The sequence below is a fragment of the Tursiops truncatus genome, chromosome 6 (assembly GCF_011762595.2).
Source record: "Tursiops truncatus isolate mTurTru1 chromosome 6, mTurTru1.mat.Y, whole genome shotgun sequence".
NCBI lineage: Eukaryota > Metazoa > Chordata > Mammalia > Artiodactyla > Delphinidae > Tursiops > Tursiops truncatus.
The window spans coordinates 70,599,611-70,619,852 of record NC_047039.1 but is presented as its reverse complement, the minus strand read 5'-3'; the positions used below and the strand labels follow the sequence as shown (position 1 = coordinate 70,619,852).

At 38.3% G+C, this 20,242-nt stretch overlaps 2 protein-coding genes across 13 annotated transcripts in view; one reads left to right on the top strand and one right to left on the bottom strand.

The window, feature by feature from the left end:
* TRPM6 (transient receptor potential cation channel subfamily M member 6) overlaps window positions 1-13,311 on the top strand; it is a 192,318-nt gene extending 179,007 nt beyond the window's left edge. For 5 of the 12 annotated variants that reach the window (XR_012332562.1, XR_012332552.1, XR_012332553.1 and 2 more), the window contains 3 exons: window positions 893-4,460; window positions 5,080-5,182; window positions 11,711-13,311. The gene's annotated coding sequence lies outside the window, so the exon portion shown is untranslated. Of the gene's footprint in view, window positions 1-892; window positions 4,461-5,079; window positions 5,183-5,992; window positions 6,110-7,498; window positions 7,598-11,710 lie in introns of all 12 variants that reach the window. The other 7 variants (XR_012332558.1, XR_012332554.1, XR_012332556.1 and 4 more) reach the window with 7 other exon arrangements.
* The window catches only part of RORB (RAR related orphan receptor B), a 188,442-nt gene that overhangs the window by 14,277 nt on the left and 153,923 nt on the right, over window positions 1-20,242 (bottom strand). Inside the window, exons 5-9 of the mRNA XM_019934665.3 lie at window positions 12,885-13,006; window positions 11,142-11,274; window positions 8,313-8,420; window positions 6,684-6,794; window positions 3,590-3,702 (exon numbers count right to left, since the gene is read on the bottom strand). Coding sequence (XP_019790224.1) covers window positions 3,590-3,702; window positions 6,684-6,794; window positions 8,313-8,420; window positions 11,142-11,274; window positions 12,885-13,006 — 587 coding nt within the window. The remainder of the gene's footprint in view (window positions 1-3,589; window positions 3,703-6,683; window positions 6,795-8,312; window positions 8,421-11,141; window positions 11,275-12,884; window positions 13,007-20,242) is intronic.

Sequence of the window (20,242 nt, the reverse complement as noted above, 5' to 3'; positions counted from 1 at the left end):
CCCAGTCATATGGCTTAAAAATATATATGTATACATGCATATACATATACACATACATTCTATACATATTACATGTATATGTATTTTTTTCCACGAGCTTTAGTGAAAGTGACCAGTGTGACCTCATTTCCTCACTTCTCAAATCCAGGATCCAGCCAAATCTAACTATTATTCATAGCCTGCGTATACCTTATACTTTCTTACGTCTATATCATTGCCCCCATCTCTTGGAATGTCATACTCCACCTCCCTAAACCCCTAACTTCCATCTTTTGAAATAGTTATCATTCATCAGTTGATTAGCTCAAATATACCCATTTCTTGGATAAACATTTCCCTGCCGAAACAGAATTTCTTCTGTCCACAGCAACTCCAACAGCACTTACGTACTATCTGTGATGAACCATGCAGCTTGTTTATATTTGATCTCATTTAGTCCTTAAAATAACCATGTGACATTGATACTATCTTTTATCACATTTTACAAATGAGGAAACTGAGGCACAGAGAGGTTAAGTCCCTTGTCCAAGGTGACTAAGCAGCCAGTGGTTCTGATGGTTTATTACAAATATGCTACATGTTATTATTATGGTCATGAGGAGAGGAAACTAGACTCTTTAATAGGGTTTTTTTTTTTTTTTACCCCAAACAAACAAACAAACTGATTAACATATAGGGGTTGAGACCTTCCTTCTAGTTAATGGATAAGAATTCCTGAATTTTAAATCTTCCCTAGGTCCAGGTTTGGTCTAAAGTATAAGGCATTGCTACTTGAACTTTAATTTCAGGAAGTGGGCATGCAGAAAGTGTATGGAAGACAGTTTTTTTAGGATGAAATCTAATGACTATGTCTGAACCCTGCACCTCACCTAAGTCTGCTCCACCTGTTCAGGGTGAAACTGGTTGGTGGCATGAACAGTCTTTGCACACTGCACAGAAGGCAGATCTACCCCACCTACAAGAGAGGTAACCTGAACCGCTGGACTTGAATACAACAGTTGGGTATGTGCACATTTTTCTAGAGATAAGTTTCATGATGTTCGCCAGATTCCCCAGAGGGGTCACTGTTTTAGAGGTGTTGTGGAGGCAGAAGAGCTCCATGACTATGAAGGAAAAGAAGAAATTTCTGAAAAGATGAGAAGAATCTGTGGGAGGGTAGAATAGTTTTTCTTAGGTTTAAATAAAGCTATTTATTCCTTCTGGGGAGTGTGGGTTTGATGAGAAGGTGTCCCTATATGTCAATGGCACCATTGTCCTTAAAGTATTAAAGCAGTCAGAACTCAGGAGACTTGCCTCACCCTCTTCCCTTCCCCAGGACACGACAGTTGAATCTGAGACTTAGACAAATGGAGTGACTTATGCAAAACCACACGGTCCAGAGCTGGGATAAATGAGAATCCAGTTCTCATTCCTTTTCATGGTCCCTCCACATTAGTTCACAGAACATTCTATCAAAATGATGACTGTTACAGCGAAGGGTCCCCACAAAAACTCAATATCCACACTTGATCAGTGGAAGCAATGCTTTGTCATCTGGCTCCAGTGAATTTTATGTAAGAAATAATCCTCTCTAATGCTTTCTCTGATTCCCAGCTTTGCAACATTCTCTTTCTATAAGAAAAGAATTGAATGGATGTTAACTAGACTTACTGTGGTGTTCACTTCACAATATATACAAATATTGAATCATTATGCTGTACACCTAAGGCTAATATAATGTTGTATGTTAATTATACTTAAAAAAAACTTAAAGAAAATAATTGTATACTTTTCCCACTAAGGATGGAGAAAAGAGAGTTAAGCTGACTTCACTTGGTGTTTTAATTCTTTTTCTTGCTATTAAATATCTTTCATCTTCAATTTCTCTGTCTCCTTTCTACCCCAAATACCTCAGACCACCACCAGGATACCAGGTAGTAGAAAATGGTATAAGCTTGAGGGTTGCTCTCTTTGGAAGTAATAATCACCATGTCAGTGTGTTAGAATTTATGCAGTGGAAATATTTCATTTGAACCTACACATCTCTATAGCAGTAAGAAATTATGATCTTCATTTTAGAGATGATCCCTTAAGCAGAATAGCAACAACTTTTGTCTAACTCTGGATTTTATTAAGTTCTTAATTTTAGGGTGGTAAATATGGGGACCAAAGTCTTTGGGAGATCCCAAATGCAGGAAACATCCTCCCTGCCCACATTAACTAACCAGATGTATTTATGCATATATGCTATGGAGCCATTACAGAGACAGATGTGTATATCCACATTACTGTCTTTTCTGCCCAGTGTATCTGAAGTTTTGCTTATGTATGTAGAAGTTTTGCTCTTACCTGGGAGAAAACTGAGGTGTGAAGAGCAGGAGATTTGCCCTTGCCCACATGGTAAGTGAAAAGTTGCACCAAAAAGAACTATCACTCTACAGTGTAGAAATGTTCTTCCTAGTGATGTGTTAATTTTAACAAAATGTTACCATAATGAAGCAGCATATTTAACTCATGGAGGTTTTTTATAGCAGTACTCTGTATGTGCAAAGTAAAATCTGATAGTATCTCTAACAGAGTCTTCCCCCCTTTTTTAAAATAAAGAACTTCAAGAGCAGAGTGGGAGGGTTTTAATGATAAAAATATAAAGAGTAGGATTTCTATCATCTTTAACTAAGGATAGGCTCCATTTCCTAGTTGTTTAACCTCTAAAAAAAAATTCCAATTCTTAAGAAATTTAAGATACTTTAGAATCTAAAATAACACTGAATATCATTAGAAAATTCCTTTGTCCTCTTATGCTCATTTTACTTTGGTAAACAACTTTTCTCAGTATTCTTCTTAAAGATCACTATTTTTAATTAAGTTGAATCACGAAATGGATAGCACGGTACATGCTTTTTGCCCCTGAGATACTTCGTTTTGAAAGAATCCTAGAGTAGAGTTGAAGAGATTAGAGTTGAAGGGAAATTTACAAGACATCAGTCTAATCTTTGATTCTGGGTAGGACTGTCATTTACAACATACCTGAAAGGAAACCAGGCAGTATCTATAAGAATACGACCAATGACAGGGACCTCACTCCTTCACACAGTGGTCTACCCTCTGTTCCCCAATTCTCATCACTTAATAGTTCTTCCTCATTTTGAATAAAAATCTACCCATTCTTTTGCCTGGACCTGACTCCCAAGTGACACAAAGTCTCCTCTTTCTTCATATATGATTTTTGAGGACTTGTTTCCTTGCTTCAGGCTTTTGTTCTTCCAAACAAAAGATTTGTCTTTGATTTGTCCTTTGATTTGTCTTCCTCTACCTGTGGTTCAGATCCATCAGTATCATTGATTTGTCTTCCTCTACCTGTGGTTCAGATCCATCAGTATCGTCCTTCCCTATGAAAGTCATTGTCCTTTCAATCTTTTATAATTTCCCAGTCTCCCTTTTAAAATGTGCACCTCAAAATTCATGCAACCTTTGGTAATCTTCAGAAATTGCTGCTGCTGAGAAATGTCCCCTGCTTTATGTGACTAGCCCAGAAATGTCCCCTGCTTTATGTGACTAGCCCTCTTCAGCTCACTGGGCTCTTCCAGTGACATTGGGTCTGAGGACCTACCTTTGCCAAGGTCTCATCATCCAGGTGATTCTTCTGAATCACATGTTGAAGTGCAAAATAAATTTTTTCCTGAAGCTTCTGGACCTTCCTTGGTTCTATCAGCCAGGCTCGGTCTGACAAAGGGAAAGAATGGGTAAGGAGCGGACAGAATGTAAGCCTTGTTCTATTTCACCTACATACATGTAAGTGCTGAGTACCAGACCCATTCCAAATTAGTTCCAAATTGCTTCTGAAGACATGTCATTATTTTTCTAAAACAAATATTTTATAAGAAATTCTATGATGACAGTAATGTATAATACATTGACATACAGAATCAGGGTGGAGGTAAAGACACAATGGTTCAGAGAAACTCCATGTGTCTTATTGTCTGTGACAATTTACATCTCTTACTCTTTCTCTGGACATACGCTTAGATTTTCTTTCAAAGTTTATGTTAATGATTTGTGAAGAAATGAATTATAGAAGTGAAGAAAACCTATTGTAAAGGAGTGTTTTTGGAATTCAGAATCTCCCTTCCCTTTTATAAGCTAAGTTATAATTTATATAGCATCAACATGAATCAATTAAAAAATTTAATCCTGAGTCCTCTTTTTCTATATTGAATTTAATAGATAGGATAATCCCTCCTTTCCTTTAGCCTTTCCCACTTTCCTTTCTTTTTTCTTTCCTCCCTCCCTCCCTCTCTTTGTTCCCTGCTTCCGTCCTTCCTTTCTTCCTAGACGCTTTATACCATGGTGACAAAATTCAGCCCAGTGTCAACGCCTAAGGTTGAAACTTCAATGAAGAGACACCTAGAGTCTCCAAATTCTGAACAAATACTCATGGAAAAGAACTTGGACATGATCCTTCTGAACACAGTTCAGGTCAGGTGAGAAACTCGATTCTGTAATCCTAGACAGGGCCAGGACAAGTCTAGCCAACAGTTAAGCAAACCCTTACGTAAGTGAGCACAAAAGCCTTCAGTGACAATTGTCAATCAGAATACATTAAGTTCCCCTGCCTCTCCCTTCCCTAAACTATCTGGAGCTGAATAGACAGTAACTATTATGGCAAGAACTTGGGCGGAAGGGTGGGGTCTGGCATGCGATGGAGCCTACACAGGCTGGACTACTGTCTTTCCTCCCTTTTTGAATATGGCACTAAGCCAGGGTGGCAAACAAGGTATCTTGGAGTTGCAGAAGCCTCTGAGTGTGGGTCTGTGACTGGGGCGGGAAGATTCCCCACTGGGTAGAATAAGCTAAATAACATGCTTCCAAACTCCGTGGAGTTTGATGGCTTTAGCATTTCTTCCTAGAAAAAGGCTCATAGTTCAGCTGATTTCTAACTCATAAGCAGCAGGCTTGCCTTCCAACTGGGGCAGTTATCTTCATGGATTGTTTAGATTTGATATGCCATGTCTTAAATATTTGCTGCTGGGAATTTACTGACTTGTCACACGCATACCTACGAGGACAGTGACTTTTGTAATGCTTCCTTTAATTAAGCAGGAACCAGAGTGAAACCAGCTCCCTCATCGTGGACTCAAAGGCTTAGAACTAATCGTCACCTGAACTATAATCAATGGGAGCAATCAAATGCAATGAGAAAACGGTAGGAGGAAAATTATTTGGCAAGTGGTTGCTACCAGAAATAAATATTGCTTGTCACTTCTTCCATTTATCTTTGTGCTGCCAAGTCTGGGAAACTTTCTAGGGTTTAAAAAAAAAAAAAGAAAAGAAAAAGGAAAAAGCTTGGAGGAACAGCTTGATCTTAGACAGAGCCACAAAAGAAACTGTTAGTAATGATATGCCAATTGATAACCAATTTCCATTCTTGATAAAGTAGTTAAATAAAAAACAGAAGCAGATTTTAAAAATCCTCATAAAATTTATCCTCATAAAAATCCTCATAAAATAAGTAAATAAAGCCTAACAGATACAAAGTGTAAAGGCCGTATTATGGGTAGACATAGCTAGAGTGACATGTCAACAGGGCCCATCACAGGGAAGATTAATTTCTTCCAGCCTCACTGAAAAATATGTTAGGTATAAGAAAGATCAAGTCTCTAGAGATAAACGGGTTATAGAAGGAATGAGTCTCTTGACCATAAAAATGACCAGGAATGTGTCTTTCTTTTCATAGAGAACTGTCAATAAAACTGCTATTCCTTGACCCCAAGTCTAACTGAACAGATGACTGAATGAGCAACTCTGACTTTTCATTCTGTTGAGCCATGCATTTATTAGGATTCCATACATTTTCAAGCCAGCATATACTTTTAAAAAGAATGTTAATGGCTATAGTGCTATTTGATCTATAAATGTCATACCATACCTTCTTTGAAAACTGTTTGCTGTTTACTGCATTTCAGAGCTAGACGAGGTGTTTATTATTATGAAGCTCAACCCTCTTACTTTACAGGTGAGGAAACTGAGGCTCTGAGGGGTCAAGTGTTTAAGGTCACACACATACCTGGTGACAGAGCCTGTCCTAGAATGTCTACCACCACATCGGAGATTCTTCCTTTACCAGTCTTTAGTAAGAGCCATTTTTTTCCTCTGCTGTCCTTACCTCCTTTTAAAGCTTCTAATAGTGCATAAAAAAAGAAGAGGCATTTGCCTGAAGTGAGAACGCCAACATTAATTTGGATAGAAAAGCCGACGAAAGAGATATTTAAAGAGGAGAAAATGTATGTTTTACTTTTTTTTAGTCTCTATGCTGGCTTGTTCATTCAGGTATATTTCTACTAAGTCTCACCTAACTGGACATTTTTGTCTATGTCCTTTATTCTTAAAATCAAAATAGAACTTAGTTATAACTGAGGCCACTATTTGTCTTCATTTATATGTTAAGAAATGATCATGCTTTTCTGAATCTGGAGTCACCCTTACCACACATCCTACTCTTGCATTTGGGACAAAACTGATATTTAAATTAACCTGAGGCTACTTTTCTTTGAATTGTCCAAAAATATCACAACTTGCTAAAGAAAATATAGTTCTTTTAAAGTTTCTTCAGAGCACCTTGGCTTAGGTAGATGCAATTCATGTTAAAGATAGGAGAACAGTTTTTTTTTTTTTTAAAAAAAGGTAAGGACCTCAGACCTCCCTACCTGGAGATATCAGAACAGCAGATGAGAACAAAGCAATCTCTTCTTCAGTCAGCTGCAAGGAACACAAATTCTTTGCAAAGTCAAATGCTTCATTCACTAGGTCATCAGAACCTATAAAAGAAGGCAAATTAAATGAAAATACTTGAACAGAATGGGACAATAGTAAGAAAAGTCCCATAATCAAGAAGTTATTCAAGGATTTGCATACTAGGCACACAGAAAAAATATTTCTAAGTTCCTGACCATAACAAATGATTTAGTGGTAATTATAGAATGAGAAAATTGGGCAACATCTTGACCAGGTAATGAAAGTCAACATTACCAATGAGGGGCAGATAGAAACGGTTTGCACCCATTGTAATATCCAACTGGGAATATATAACCCCAATCTAATCTTGTAAGTGTGAAATTAGCTCCAACTAAAAAATTTTAAATTAGTGATTTGGGGATCCTTTAGCCACAGACATAGCATTCATAGAAAACCTAAAACATGTATAATGGGCCATGGGCTGTCAGTCTTAGTGGCATATATAGGATGTCACTGGCAATGTAGGATGTCCAGGGGCCTCAAGCTAAGCGAATGGAGATGAAGTGACTTTCAATTTGGTAATTTCCTGGAAATTCGATTGAGAAGCAAACATTCGTTTATGTTTACCTTCTAATGAACGACTCGCAGGTCAGTTGCTTAGCCACTGTGAATTCTGGCAAAATAATGCTTCATCCCTACACGGATCCTTGGTAAATGTTTATTTTATGAAGCTGGAAATATACCCAAGTTGCTTGCCAAGGTTTTCCCTCCTTTCTTGAAAATCTAGCCTTGGAGATGCCATGGATGTATATCAGCTGCAGGAGGGAAACACTGCCGGCCCCGATGGATTTGCCATTGGCTACCATATCAACTGACAGCACAAAAGGTGAAAGGGCAGTGGCCTTCTTTGATGTCCGTGGGCAGGATATGGAACAAATGGCACTGTCAATTGTTAAAACCTTTCCTGGCACCAGCCCATCTTTGCTAACGTTCTTATCCATGCTGTGCACTGATGACTGGATGTGAATGACACACTTGCAGAGACTGGCTCTGTCCTGCCCTCCCACAAGAATGGTCTGGGGATCATTTTGGGCTGGTTGGCAGCCATGCTATCTGTGCTCCCAGAACTTCATGAATTAACAGGGAGAAAGTCACTACCCTGGGTTTGAAACAAATGAAAGAGCTCCTCTTTTAAGCATCTTAACTAATGATTATAAATTTGCATGAGACACTTAAGAGGTCACCCATGGACCACCAGTGGTCTACATAACATACTGTGTGAAGCAGTAAGCTAGAAGGTAAAAGAAAAGCTGATCCTACAAAGAAGGCCTAGAATGCATCCCAGTTCTTTACAATCAATTTTTGTTGATTTCTGAATGAAGCATGTTCGTGTCAACAAGGTCCACGTTTCTTTCCTTCCTTTTACATTTGGAGGCACAACTGTAAAATCAGAGGAGTTAGATGAAACACTGGAGGCTCCCCTAGTCCAACCCTTATTGCATAATGAGATACTAAGTCATGTTAGAGAATCAAGGCATTTCTTGTAGTGGAGAAACTGACGGTAGTTAATAAAATTGTGTCATCATCAAAGGTGAACTCACCTAAGGCCTTGAACATTTGCATTCCTCCATATTTTCCTTCAAACAGAACAGTGTTGTTTAATGGGTTGAAGGCACGGCACATTCTCACTAAAACCACTTCCAAGCAACCTATGAGAAAAAAATTTCAAATGTGTATATATATATAAAGAGGTTACTACTGCATGTAGGTCAAGAGACTTTAAAAAACGTTAAAACACACACATAGACACATAGACACACACATTCAGAAACACCTCAAGATTCCTTGCCAAGTAAAAAGAACTATGTTAGAAATAAAGCTCTCTTGAAGTCTATGTGAGGAATTAAAGATGAAATACACTTTAAAGGTGACTAAAATGAAGGGCAAAAACATTTTCTTCAGAAGCATACATTTTCCCCCCTATTTTTGACTGATAATGAAGTTAGTTTCAACTCTTGAATTCACCGGTGATCATAAGTGGCCCAGAAAGGAGATTTGCAGCAGGCAAGTTCAGTCTGTTAACTTTTGTAGAAGTTTTGCTGTTGGGGAAACCTGTTCTCTGCTTCAGTTTTTAACACACTCCATGTATATTTCTGCATACGATGACTTCAATAGGGACACCTTCAGGATGTTTCTTGAGGGTACCATTTATGTCCTGGTATCTTTGAAATGAGGGTTTCTTGGTCAAATAAGTTTTGGCAAAAGGCTGAACATTATCCACTCCAGGGAGTTATAAGCAACATTCACAGGTCAAAGGCTGTTGAAGTCCCAACATGAAGGAGTTTGTTCAACCCTGATGGACCTAACATTTCTGAGTTCTCTGTTAGCCCAATGGTGCCAGGACCTTCATCTGCAGCCATAGGCAGTTGTGGTTATTGTATTCACTGTTATATCTCCATCACCTAGAAAAGTCCCTGGCACATAGTAGGTGCTTAATAAATATTTATTAAATGAATTAGTTCACTACCTTTGTTTTTCCCTCTGAACATTTACTGACATCCTGAGCAAGTACTGCCAAGTTTCTCCACATTTTGGAGAAATGGGCTTTTGCCCCACAGTGTGTTGGAAGGTGACACCCAGGCTCAGAAGTCAGAAATTTGCATGAGAACATCATATAGATGGTTTGGCTACACCCATGTTGTACCCAACTGTACCCCTGGTGCCTTTCTTAATGCTGCCATGTACATTTATGTCTGTGTTTTATTTCTTTGTTCTGCTGATGTATCTGCTTTCCCTCATATGTCACCTTAGCATAGGGGCTTACGCATAAGAAGGAATCTGCAAATATTAATTGCAATAATGCTTTTCTGAGAAAAACAATAATAGGTACCATTTATTCACTATCTACAATATGGAAGGCACGTCCCTTGACCCCTTACATTCTTCTACATTCCATGTCTCCTACCCTTAAACCCAGGTGGGCCTACATGACTGCCTTGACTAACAGGTGCAGTGGAAGTAACCCTATGGGACTTCTGAAGCTAAGTCAGAAAAATGCTACACACTTCTGCCTTGCTCTCTTGAAATGCTAACCTTCGAAACCTAGCCACCATGCTGTGAGACCGTCCAAGCAGTCTGTGCAGGGTAGGAACTGAGGCCCCCGAGCCCAAAGCCTTGACTGAACTCCGGGCTGTCAACCAGCACAAACTGCGAGCCATGAACACGAGCCAGTGTGCAAGTGGGTCCTCCTGCCTGCAGTCAGGCTGCCTCAGTGAACACCACAAGCCGTCCCTCACTAAGCCCCGCTCAACCTGTAGCTTTGGAAGCAAAATAAATGATTATCGTTGTGTGAACTAAGTTTTGGGATTGTTTTTATCCAGCAACTAATACAGCAAGTTCATGTTTGAGTCAAGATTTGCACCAACCTTAATCATTTGGTAACGAAGCAGCAGCAACTTAGAATAATTCTTTCATTTGGCTCAAGTTCAAAAGGCAGCTTTTCTCTACACCTCTTTTTGTACAGTAGAGACTAACACAACAGTGTAAAGCAACTATACTCCAATAAAAATTAATTAAAAAAAAAAAAGCCAGCTTTGCCAGATACTGGCTACGTGGTACTGAACACAGCCCTTCACTTCCCTGAATCTTTGCTTCCTCTTCTATACGATGGAAATAATTACTGAGCACATGAGATTAAAAGAGATGTCACAGGTAAACATAAACATATATATATATATATATATGTTATTGCATATATATAAATTATGTTATTATTATTTGCTATAGCCCAGGACCATGAAGGTTCACATGAACACCATAGTGGTTCTTATCTTCTATTTTCAAAGGGGGCCAAAAAAGACAAATACATTTTTTTCCTGTTTGGATAATGGCAGCTGCAAAGTCAATCATGTGCAAAGTTTCCTGAGTTGCTTCCTAAGTGACAGTGTGTGTGTGTCAGAGAGTGTGAGGGAGAAGTGGGAGGAAGGATTAGAGCAGAGTGAGTTTCTCCCGGTGTATTCTGGCTGCAGGCTATCCTCATTAAAATGACTGGAAATGACCACAGAGGCAGAGCTCACCTAGCCTGGATTTTTTTCCCCCCAACAGAAGGCAAGTAGTACATTTTAGAGCCAGCTCAGCAATTCAGCCACCTTGACACGCTAATTACTAGCACTGCCTGTCAAGCTGGGTATCTCAACCTCCACAATTAATAGCTCCACTTTCAATAAGCAAAATTGTATTTGACTTCAAAGGGGAACTGAATGACTATCAGGGCATTTTTATTACTGAGAGTTTCCTTTGGGAGTTGGCTGACAGCGTGGGTGGTAAAAATGAGCTACATATCGGACGGAGGCTTTTCTAGAACTAACAGCAAGCTAAGGGTCAACCACATCCGGGTCTAAAATAGGCCCCCCATGAATTTTCTTGCTTACCTGACTTCAGAAGTAGGATTTGATCATTTTGACAGAGTTCCATGAAGCCTGTTATCCGCTTTGCAAACTCTACCACATATTGGATGGCGTGAGTGATCTGGATGGCACATTGCTGCCACAGTGCTTCCCTGGACTTCAAGAGAGAAAACACAGAATGTACATAGAGCAAAGAACAACTCGGAGACTCAGTAAAACACTCAAGGTTGCCCTAACTGGCGCTTACCTGTCACTTGGGGTCCATGGTAGGAATTTACCCACCTTTAGAAGAGAGGCAGTATTTTCTAAGATACTGCTTTGACCTCTTTGAACCTTGATACACCACAATTATAAAGTAATGAGGCTAAAATAATGGAAATATTGCAATAGTACAAAAAGATAGGCATTTATAGTTTCTTTATTATTTTGCCTCCTCCTCACCTAAACAAACTCAAGCTCTTAGTCTATTTTGTAAAGTCAAACTCTTACACTGAGGAATAGCAATTTCATTCACAGGCTTCCAAAAAATTATTTCCACGTGTACCTGACAGACACTAAGTCTGTAATATTTTTATGTTGTGTTCTTTTCCCAGAACTTATGGAGACTGCTTTTTGGTACAAAAAAAAATTCAAGGGGGCTCCCCTGGTGGCGCAGTGGTTGAGAGTCCGCCTGCCGATGCAGGGGACGCGGGTTCGTGCCCCGGTCCAGGAAGATCCGACATGCCGCGGAGCGGCTGGGCCCGTGAGCCATGGCCGCCGAGCCTGCGCATCCGGAGCCTGCGCGTCCGGAGCCTGTGCTCCGCAACGGGAGAGGCCACAGCAGTGAGAGGCCTGCGTACCGCAAAAAAAAAAAATTCAACGGAAAAGACATCAAATCAAATCACTCTCAAGTAATATAGAACTCTGGAAATGTATTTTGATCCTTGGGTTATTTTCTTTGGAATGGGAAACATAAATCCAAGTTATGTGTTAATTCTGTTTTTTATTGACCATAACAATACCTATGCTTTTGTCTCCTTATTTATATAAAAGTGGTAAGATTTAATTATTCCACTGGAGAAACATCAGTATGTTGTAGTCATATATTTCTATATAGACACATTTATATATTTTATTAAAATTTCATTTACCAGTAGGTTTTATGATTATGGATCTCAATCCTGTAGAAAATTAATGTGAATCAAAACAACAACAACAAAAACAGCAACAAATTTCTTCTCTTAAAACCTTCTCTAATGGACACAAAAATAATCAAAATAATAATAATAACAGTAAAAATGTAGGGTGAGTTGTCCCTTTTTCCTTTGGTCCTTTTTAAACATGTAGGGTAAGAAAAAACATTCAGAATGCTTTGTTGCATATCTTTGTAGTGTAAGTTTGCAGCTATTATTCCTGCTATGACTTTTTCAATTGCTCCTATTCCTTGCCTGGCTGCAAGAAACCACTATGAGATGTCCTAAAATCACCTGATGTGGGCACAGTCTCCCCAGTCACTCAAATAGGGCAGTGGTTTTCAATCGGGGTCGTTTTGCCCCCCAGGGAACATTTGGCAACATCTGGAGACATTTGGGTTGTCACAACTATGCGTGAGGGGATGCTACTGGCACCTCGTGGGTAGAGACCAAGGATGATGCTGAACATCCTACAATGTGCAGGACAATCCTTACAGCAAAGAACTGTCCAGTCTGAAATGTCAACAGTGCAGAGGTTGAAAAAGCCAGAAACAGAGAAATCACAGAAGAACTTTCCTGTAGTTTCCCAGAGTACCTTGCTTTGATACGCTTTAATTTCTTCATATGTGTGGATCTGCCATGCCAGCTGGTGTAGCTCCTCCATGGTGTACTGACATGTCTCCAGATGGGACTTAATGATGTTCTGCGCAATTCGATCTATGAGAAAGAATATCAGTTTGAGGGTTTGTGAATAAAATCCCACTCCGCGGAAAGAAACCTGCTGTTAATGTGTTTCCTGTAGGAATGCCTTTTGGAGCTACTCCAATTGTATGAGCATGTCTTTAACATTACTATCTATTTAAAAATCTCCAGACAAACTCTTTACTGCTTTTTTTCAATTTTCAGTCTTTTTATCAAAATTAACTGCCTTTTCCTCCTCTTTTTGGTCACAAAACTGGGGCCTTAAAGTTTTAAAGTGTTCAAATAGATATTTATTTTAAAAATAAATACAAATTACCATGTACCATGTTTCTTGATTTTGGGCCTGAAAGTCCACTCACAGTCTTGTAACACTTGTCACACTGTAACAGTCAGTGTAAACTCCAAAAACTTTAAAATATTTGGAAAATCACTAGATCCCCAGTGTTTATCTCAGAAAGGAGGAATTGAAATATAAATGTTTTGCTTATATTTTAAAAAGGGAGGATTAAACAATAATCTAAAAAAATAGTTTTCTATAGAGGAAAGAGAAGAGAATGGGGGCACAGGGATAGAAGCCAGACTTCTCTGATGGTATTGTTTTTGTAGATGTTACTTTGGAACCACGTAGATATCTTCCATAAATAATGTGAGAGGGAGATGAAATGATATGGACTCATGAGGTGATAATTTTGAAGCTGGGTCCTGAGGGCCCTTATATTCTTCTTTCAAGTTTTTCATAAGATAAAACTTTTCCCTGAAAAAGTTAAAAAAGAGGAAATGGTTTTACTCATTAAAAAAGTAGAAATAAACACAATCAATTTGGGGGGGCCATTTATTCCAAATGCGTTGTATTTAGTATTGTATCTTAAATATCGATTATTTGGGGTTTCGAGGTATGGAAGTTGAGTAATAGAACCAGACATAAGAGCTCTCCTTAACAACCTGCAGGGGGTCCCCCGAAGTGGGATAGAGCTGGCAGAAGGTCCCCTCATAATCCCCCCTCTGCTATTTGAACATGTGAAGGTGACATCTTGGAATTCTGTACTTAGGAATTCTGTAAGTGGGATATGAGTAGAATGAAGATGACCAAATTTTCTGCCTGGTAACTGTTCTTGGCTCATATAGAAATGGAGTTTTTCTTGTGTTTCAGGTGGTGCCAGTTTAAATGCAATTTCTGTTCTTTCTAAATGGCAATACTTCATTTCTCCAGGGTAACTCTCAAAGCAGTACTCAGGTCCCGTTTTCTTTTTGTACCTTGCTAAGCTTCTGGTATATATGGAGTGAAATAAATTGAGTTTTAGTAACGTAGAGAATAAAAAATGTAAGCTTAAGCTTCTAATGCACCTTCGAAATAAAAAAATCTCGTATATCCATTGCCTGGCACATTATAAACACTGAATAAATGGTAGCCACGATTGTCATTATTAGGACATTCTACATAGTTTTTCATCAGGGAAGGAATCTGACCACCCAGTGGAGATGAAACGGAGCTATTTAATTTTGGAATCAGTGCTACTGAAGGAAGATATTTCGATATTTATTAAAGTTGTTCAATCAGAACTATAAACTGATGGATGTAGAAGATGCTACAAAATGCTAACTTATGATTATGGCTATGCTCTATTGGATTCAGCATTGAGCATTTCTAGACTTTCATTGCTTATCATGTTATAAAAATCCTTTCTTTAAAAAATCCTATATTCAAAAATTTATTGAACGTCCTCCTATGTTGTAAAAAAGGGCAGGAAATATTCTATACATCATATTAAAATAGATTGGTATGTCATGCTTCATCATTTTTCAATTTCATTTGGGCAGTCTAATTACTTAGACTCTTAAAAGAACATATCTATTCCTCAGTAGGTATATAATGAAAACATAAGATTTTTATGGCTCTATAGTTTTCAAACCTTTATCTTCTTGGTGTAGTATGTTTTCATTTTCAAAGATATACCGATTTGTCAGTAATTTACAGGCTTCAGGGTTTATAAACAAAATTATAATTGCACTCAAAATTGCACTATGAAAAACTTTTTACCTGTTCCTTTACAATATCTCCTGAGAATTGCTGGCCAAGGTTTAAGAATTCCCTGGCCTTCTGCCACCAAAGTTTAGGGTTCTTTGGGGTATGAGGAGTGGGCATAATAAACATGTGGGCAGATTAAGCAAAACTGAAAGTTAAATCCACATGGATGCTTTAGGACTCAGCTCAGATGGCCATTCCTCGAGAAGGTTTCCCTGCTTCCCAGTGTCCCACGTAGAAGGGCCAGCTGCCATTACACTTTAATTCCACCCCCCAGCTGAACCTTTATTCCAGTCAGACTCCCACTGTGCTTATTTGAATGGATGTTTCTATACCCTTCAAGATTGTGAGTTCTTCAAGAGATGGACTGCAGAACCCAGCACAGTGCCTTCATATATTCATTCACATGTTCACAAATACTTTTTGAGAAGCTATTATATACCAAGTTAAGGTACAGAGTTTAAAAAAGGACATTTTCTTTTTTTAACAGGATCTTATAAATAATATCATGTCATATCATGACGTAACAAATGCCCTGAGTTATTGTGGAAGCCCAAAGAAGAAAGTAACTAACTCAGTCAGAGGGAGGCAGAAAACTATCCACAGAGAAGATACCTGTTGACCTGGGTCTGAGCAGGAATTTGTCACATGAAGAGAAAGACGGACATCAGGTAGAGGGGATGATGGAAAGGCACAGAGAGAAAACTAGCTCTGAGCTAGATAACTGCTGACATTAAATGGTACATCTTTACAATCCTTACCTTTTACAAACAATTTCCCTTTGAGGAAAAAAGTGAGGTTCAGAAAGAGTGAGTGACTTTAGACCCATTTTTACAGAGCTAACAAATGGCGTTGAAATCAGCTCTGTCTTTCCCAGCAAAAAGTAGTGTTTGCAATACAGAGTGCATTGAAGAGATGGGGACAAAGAGACTAGAGATAGACACTGTGACTGGAGATGGAACAGCTGCATAAGCATGGCCATGGAGTTTGGATTTTACCTTGTAGGCGATTAAGAGCTAGTGGAAGCCGCGAAGCAGGAGAGTGACATGGTCAGTTTTTTGTTTTAAAAGGGTGATACTGGCCATGGCAAAGCAGATGAGATGGCATTAAGGAGTAAGTGAGATTAATCAGGCTGTGTGTGTGTGTGTGTGTGTGTGTGTGTGTGTGTGTGTGTGTGTGTGTGAATTAAATATAGTAGGTACTCAGCCAATGTTGAGTTAGTAAAGATAATGTTGAAAATATCCATCCATCCATTCGTCCCCTCGTTTTCTGCTTTAGTTGACAAAGGATTTTAGAAAGCTAAGACTGACCCTTTGTTTGATGATCTTAAAGCCTAAGCACTCATGATGGCTTTAACAGTAAACATGGGCAATTATTTCCCATACCCTTGTGGTGAGAAGTAAAAGGTAAATCTCTTTTTGACATAAGACATATATCAATGAAAGCTAAGACACAGCCGCAGCAGTAGCAGGAGCGATCCTTCTCCACTTCCTTTCACGGGTCTGCAGTGCAAAGGTGAGCCACGTGCAAAAACCGGCTTGACCCTCTCAAGGCTCAGGCTGGGGAGGGGGGGTGTCAATAAACCACACGGTAAAGCTAGACTTGGTCCCTTGGGAGCGAGGCCTGAAGGCTCATTCTGTCGATTAGAAAGATGCATGAACATCAGAGGAGATGGTCTGCTTGGACTGAGAGTCTGCAGTTGTGAAAAGGGGAGAAGGATTTAAAAAGAAGGGACAAAAGGGAGAGACAATGAATACAGTATGCAGAGTTCCTGCTGGGAGCCAAAGGAACTTTCAAGAGTCCTTGCCTGGAAAAATAGAAAAGGTAATAGTAAACGCTGTCATCTCTAGGGACCAACCACATGAGAAAGTCCAGACAAAAAGACTGAGGTAAAAGAGCAGGGGATCTGGAATCTTTCTGGGCAATCGCACACCCTTCATCCGTTTCCCTGATTTGGATTGCTGTTGCTTCTCAGAGCCCAGTTTCGGATCCTTTAACCAGCTTGGGCTGCAGAAAGCACATGTTGAAGAAGGAGTCAGCACGCACTGTGTTGGGATAATGGGTGCAACAGAAATATGACTGAATAATGACTGAATGATGGGAGATTCTACCACCTTCAGAGGTGATGCCCATGGACTCTACACTCTCCTTTTCCTGAGACCAGGGATGAGGCTAGAGATTTCTTAAGTGGACCTGAAAATGCAGCTATTATCTTCTCAGTAGTTAAGATTCTGTATGTATCAGTGAGACAGAGCTTTGTCCATTTCACTAAGAGTATGTGGGCTGTTTGATAGTTAATAAAACAACAACAAGGAATGAGAAGAACAATTTTATATGCTCAGTCCAGTCATTCCTTTTCAGTCATGATGAGGGGAAATGTAAACACTGATGCTGGCAAGGGAAAACTGGGTGTGTAATTATAGGTTAAGAGTAAGTCCATGATCCTCATTTTCTATTTGTTAATTTCATGAAAAATATCCTGCTCTCACTTTGTCTTGCATCTCTTTTTTTCCCCAAAAAATTGCTGTTTTATTTTTAGACTTTGACCCTTATACTATTCTTGAAGGAAGGCTTATTGGAGCCCAAGACTTATAACTAATTAATAGAATTTGTAACTTCATGTATTAAGTAACTTTATGAGATAGAAATGACAACATGTGATTCAAATGAAAGAATAATCCTAGAAATTTTAAAATAATTGATATAGAGATATGTTTTTGGCATAGGTTGTGGTGATGGTTTCATGAGTGTATACTTATCTCCAAACCCATTAAGTTGTAGACATTAAATACAGACAGATTTTTGTATGTCGATTATATCTCAATAAAGAGGTTTAAAAAATAATTGATACAGGCAAATATACTTTATCATTTTTGATGAAAAATATTGAAAAATATTGCTAAAATTGTTACACTTCCCTAGAAGCTTTAGGGGTAGTCTTAAATCCACTTATGACAGGCAATAAGAAGAGAGAAATTAAATTTTTGAAGGGAAAACTAGAATAAAATTGATGGTAATTCTCAGTAGTGTGTGCAAAAATTGTAGAACCCTGGGGCTGGAACTAACCTCCTTCCTTCATTTCCAAATGGACTGTATCTAAATAATTCCAGAAACTAGTTGGGTTTCCTGTCTCTCTCTGCAACTTTGGCTCCCTCCCCACACTGTGATTCATCAATCATCACTGTGATCTGTGGAATAAATCAAAGAAGTAGGAAGGAAGTCCCTCCTTAAGGTATTCACAGGTGGTTGAGATGTGCATGATATGTGTAAATATTAATACTATTTTGTGTAAATTAATTGTGTAAAAATAATATTTTGAAGTAATATTAAAGAAATAAATGAAAAATAAATTTTGTTAAGTATTAATTCATATAGAAAAGCAAAGTCTGGAAAGAAGTCATCTAAATTGCCTAGTACTATGTAGAAAAAAGGCTACATCTGCTTATTTTGGTGAAAAGTAAGTAAACTGACAAGTAAGGTGACAATTTCTTGTTTATAACTGTAATGTTATAAAATGTGGACCAGCTTGCAGCTACTAAAATAGCAAGTGACCTTCTGCAGCTCTGATTTCAACCACTCAGCGGGTTTTTTCCACCAAAGGGGCTTATTTTAGCTCTCACTAGACATTTCAGCAAATGGCGCTCTCCAAAGGCTACAGTGTCTCAGACACGGATTGCACGGGTGGTTTCATTAGAATCCCACATCCTGGGAGCGGGGAAAGTTGAGTATATCTTTAAAAACTGCTGCTTTCAGTGTTATTACCAAGAGCACCCGTGGCCCAACTGTATCAAGGCGAGAAAGCTGAGACTCAAAGCTATATATAGCACTAGAGGGGGCTGCATCTGAAGTCCCTAATTCTTTCTCCTCCCCCTCCTTTTTTTTTTTTTTCTTCATGAGAAAGGACGGTTTCTTCTTGGTGAACTATACCCCCTATTCATTTTCCTCCATAAGGGATTTTTTTTTTTTTAAACTTGGAAGTATTCTTCTTATAATACTATATCTCAGCCTCAATCAAAATGATTAATGAATTTTTAATTTATCACTTGCCTTAAGGATCTAGAGAACTGCTCAATTCTCTGTTTAGTTTATACTACTAGTGTGAAAGGGAAATTCTTAGGGGATTCGCTTTGAATTAATGGCAGGATATCTCTATGGACTTGCTCAAGGCAAGTTTTAAGTGCCTGCATTAGGTTTTCAGAATATCAAGATTCCTCAGAATCCACACTCTGAGGCAGTAACTCTAATATATTAGAACAATTGGTTTAAAGGTGAAACATTTAACCAAGTGTGCGTTTTGTCTTTTTGACAACACACTATCAGTTTTATACGTTTTTGGTCCTTAAATAGAACAAGTCTGCTGGTTAGTGTGTAATAGATGACTGTCAGAGAGGACAATGTTACTTTCAAGACCTTTCTGATTTTTCTAATCTCTATTTAGAGATGATGATTTTGGGGGCATAAATAGAATTGTGCTACCAGCATAAAAACGTCAATATTTAAGCTTAAAATAGCCATCTATTAGTTATCCATAGCCTCAATAGGGAGGTAATATTTTCAGCATTTAAGTTCTTCAAATTTTTTAAAGAAGAATTTAGGGGCATAAATAACCCATAACTTATTTGTTGGCTCAGTTTCAATGTCCAACCACTCATTACTCTTTTACCAGTGAATTAGGAAAGCTTCTGATCTCCTTTTCAAACAAATTCTATTGCCAATTATTACATCAGAGAATGGCATAACTGAGTTTTACTTCATGTAGATCTGAACCAAAATGTTGTTAAAGTGCTTCAGAAAAATATATTAACAAAATATAAGATTGTTACTAACTATAAAAATGATGAAAATGTGATAAAACACAACTCAATAAAATATGAACACAGAGAAAAACAGTGAAAAAATCAGATTAATACTACAAGTAATAATATCTGGGAAAGGACTGAATGAACAGATTAATAAATAAAATGGTTAAAATTTTATCAAATTTCAGGAAGTTCAGGTGAGAGTACTGTAATAGGAAGTAAGAAAACTGAAACTAAAGCAGAAAGAAAAACTGAAAGAAACCATAGGGCATTTGTATTTAAGCAGAGTATATCCAAAGGAAAAAACATCATACACAGCAAAACAAATTAACTATCTATGAGGGTGCCTTCTTAATAATTTAATAATGGAAAGCTGTCTTGGATCACAAGTGTTTTGTTTCATTGCAATAGTGCATGTCTAGTTTTGGG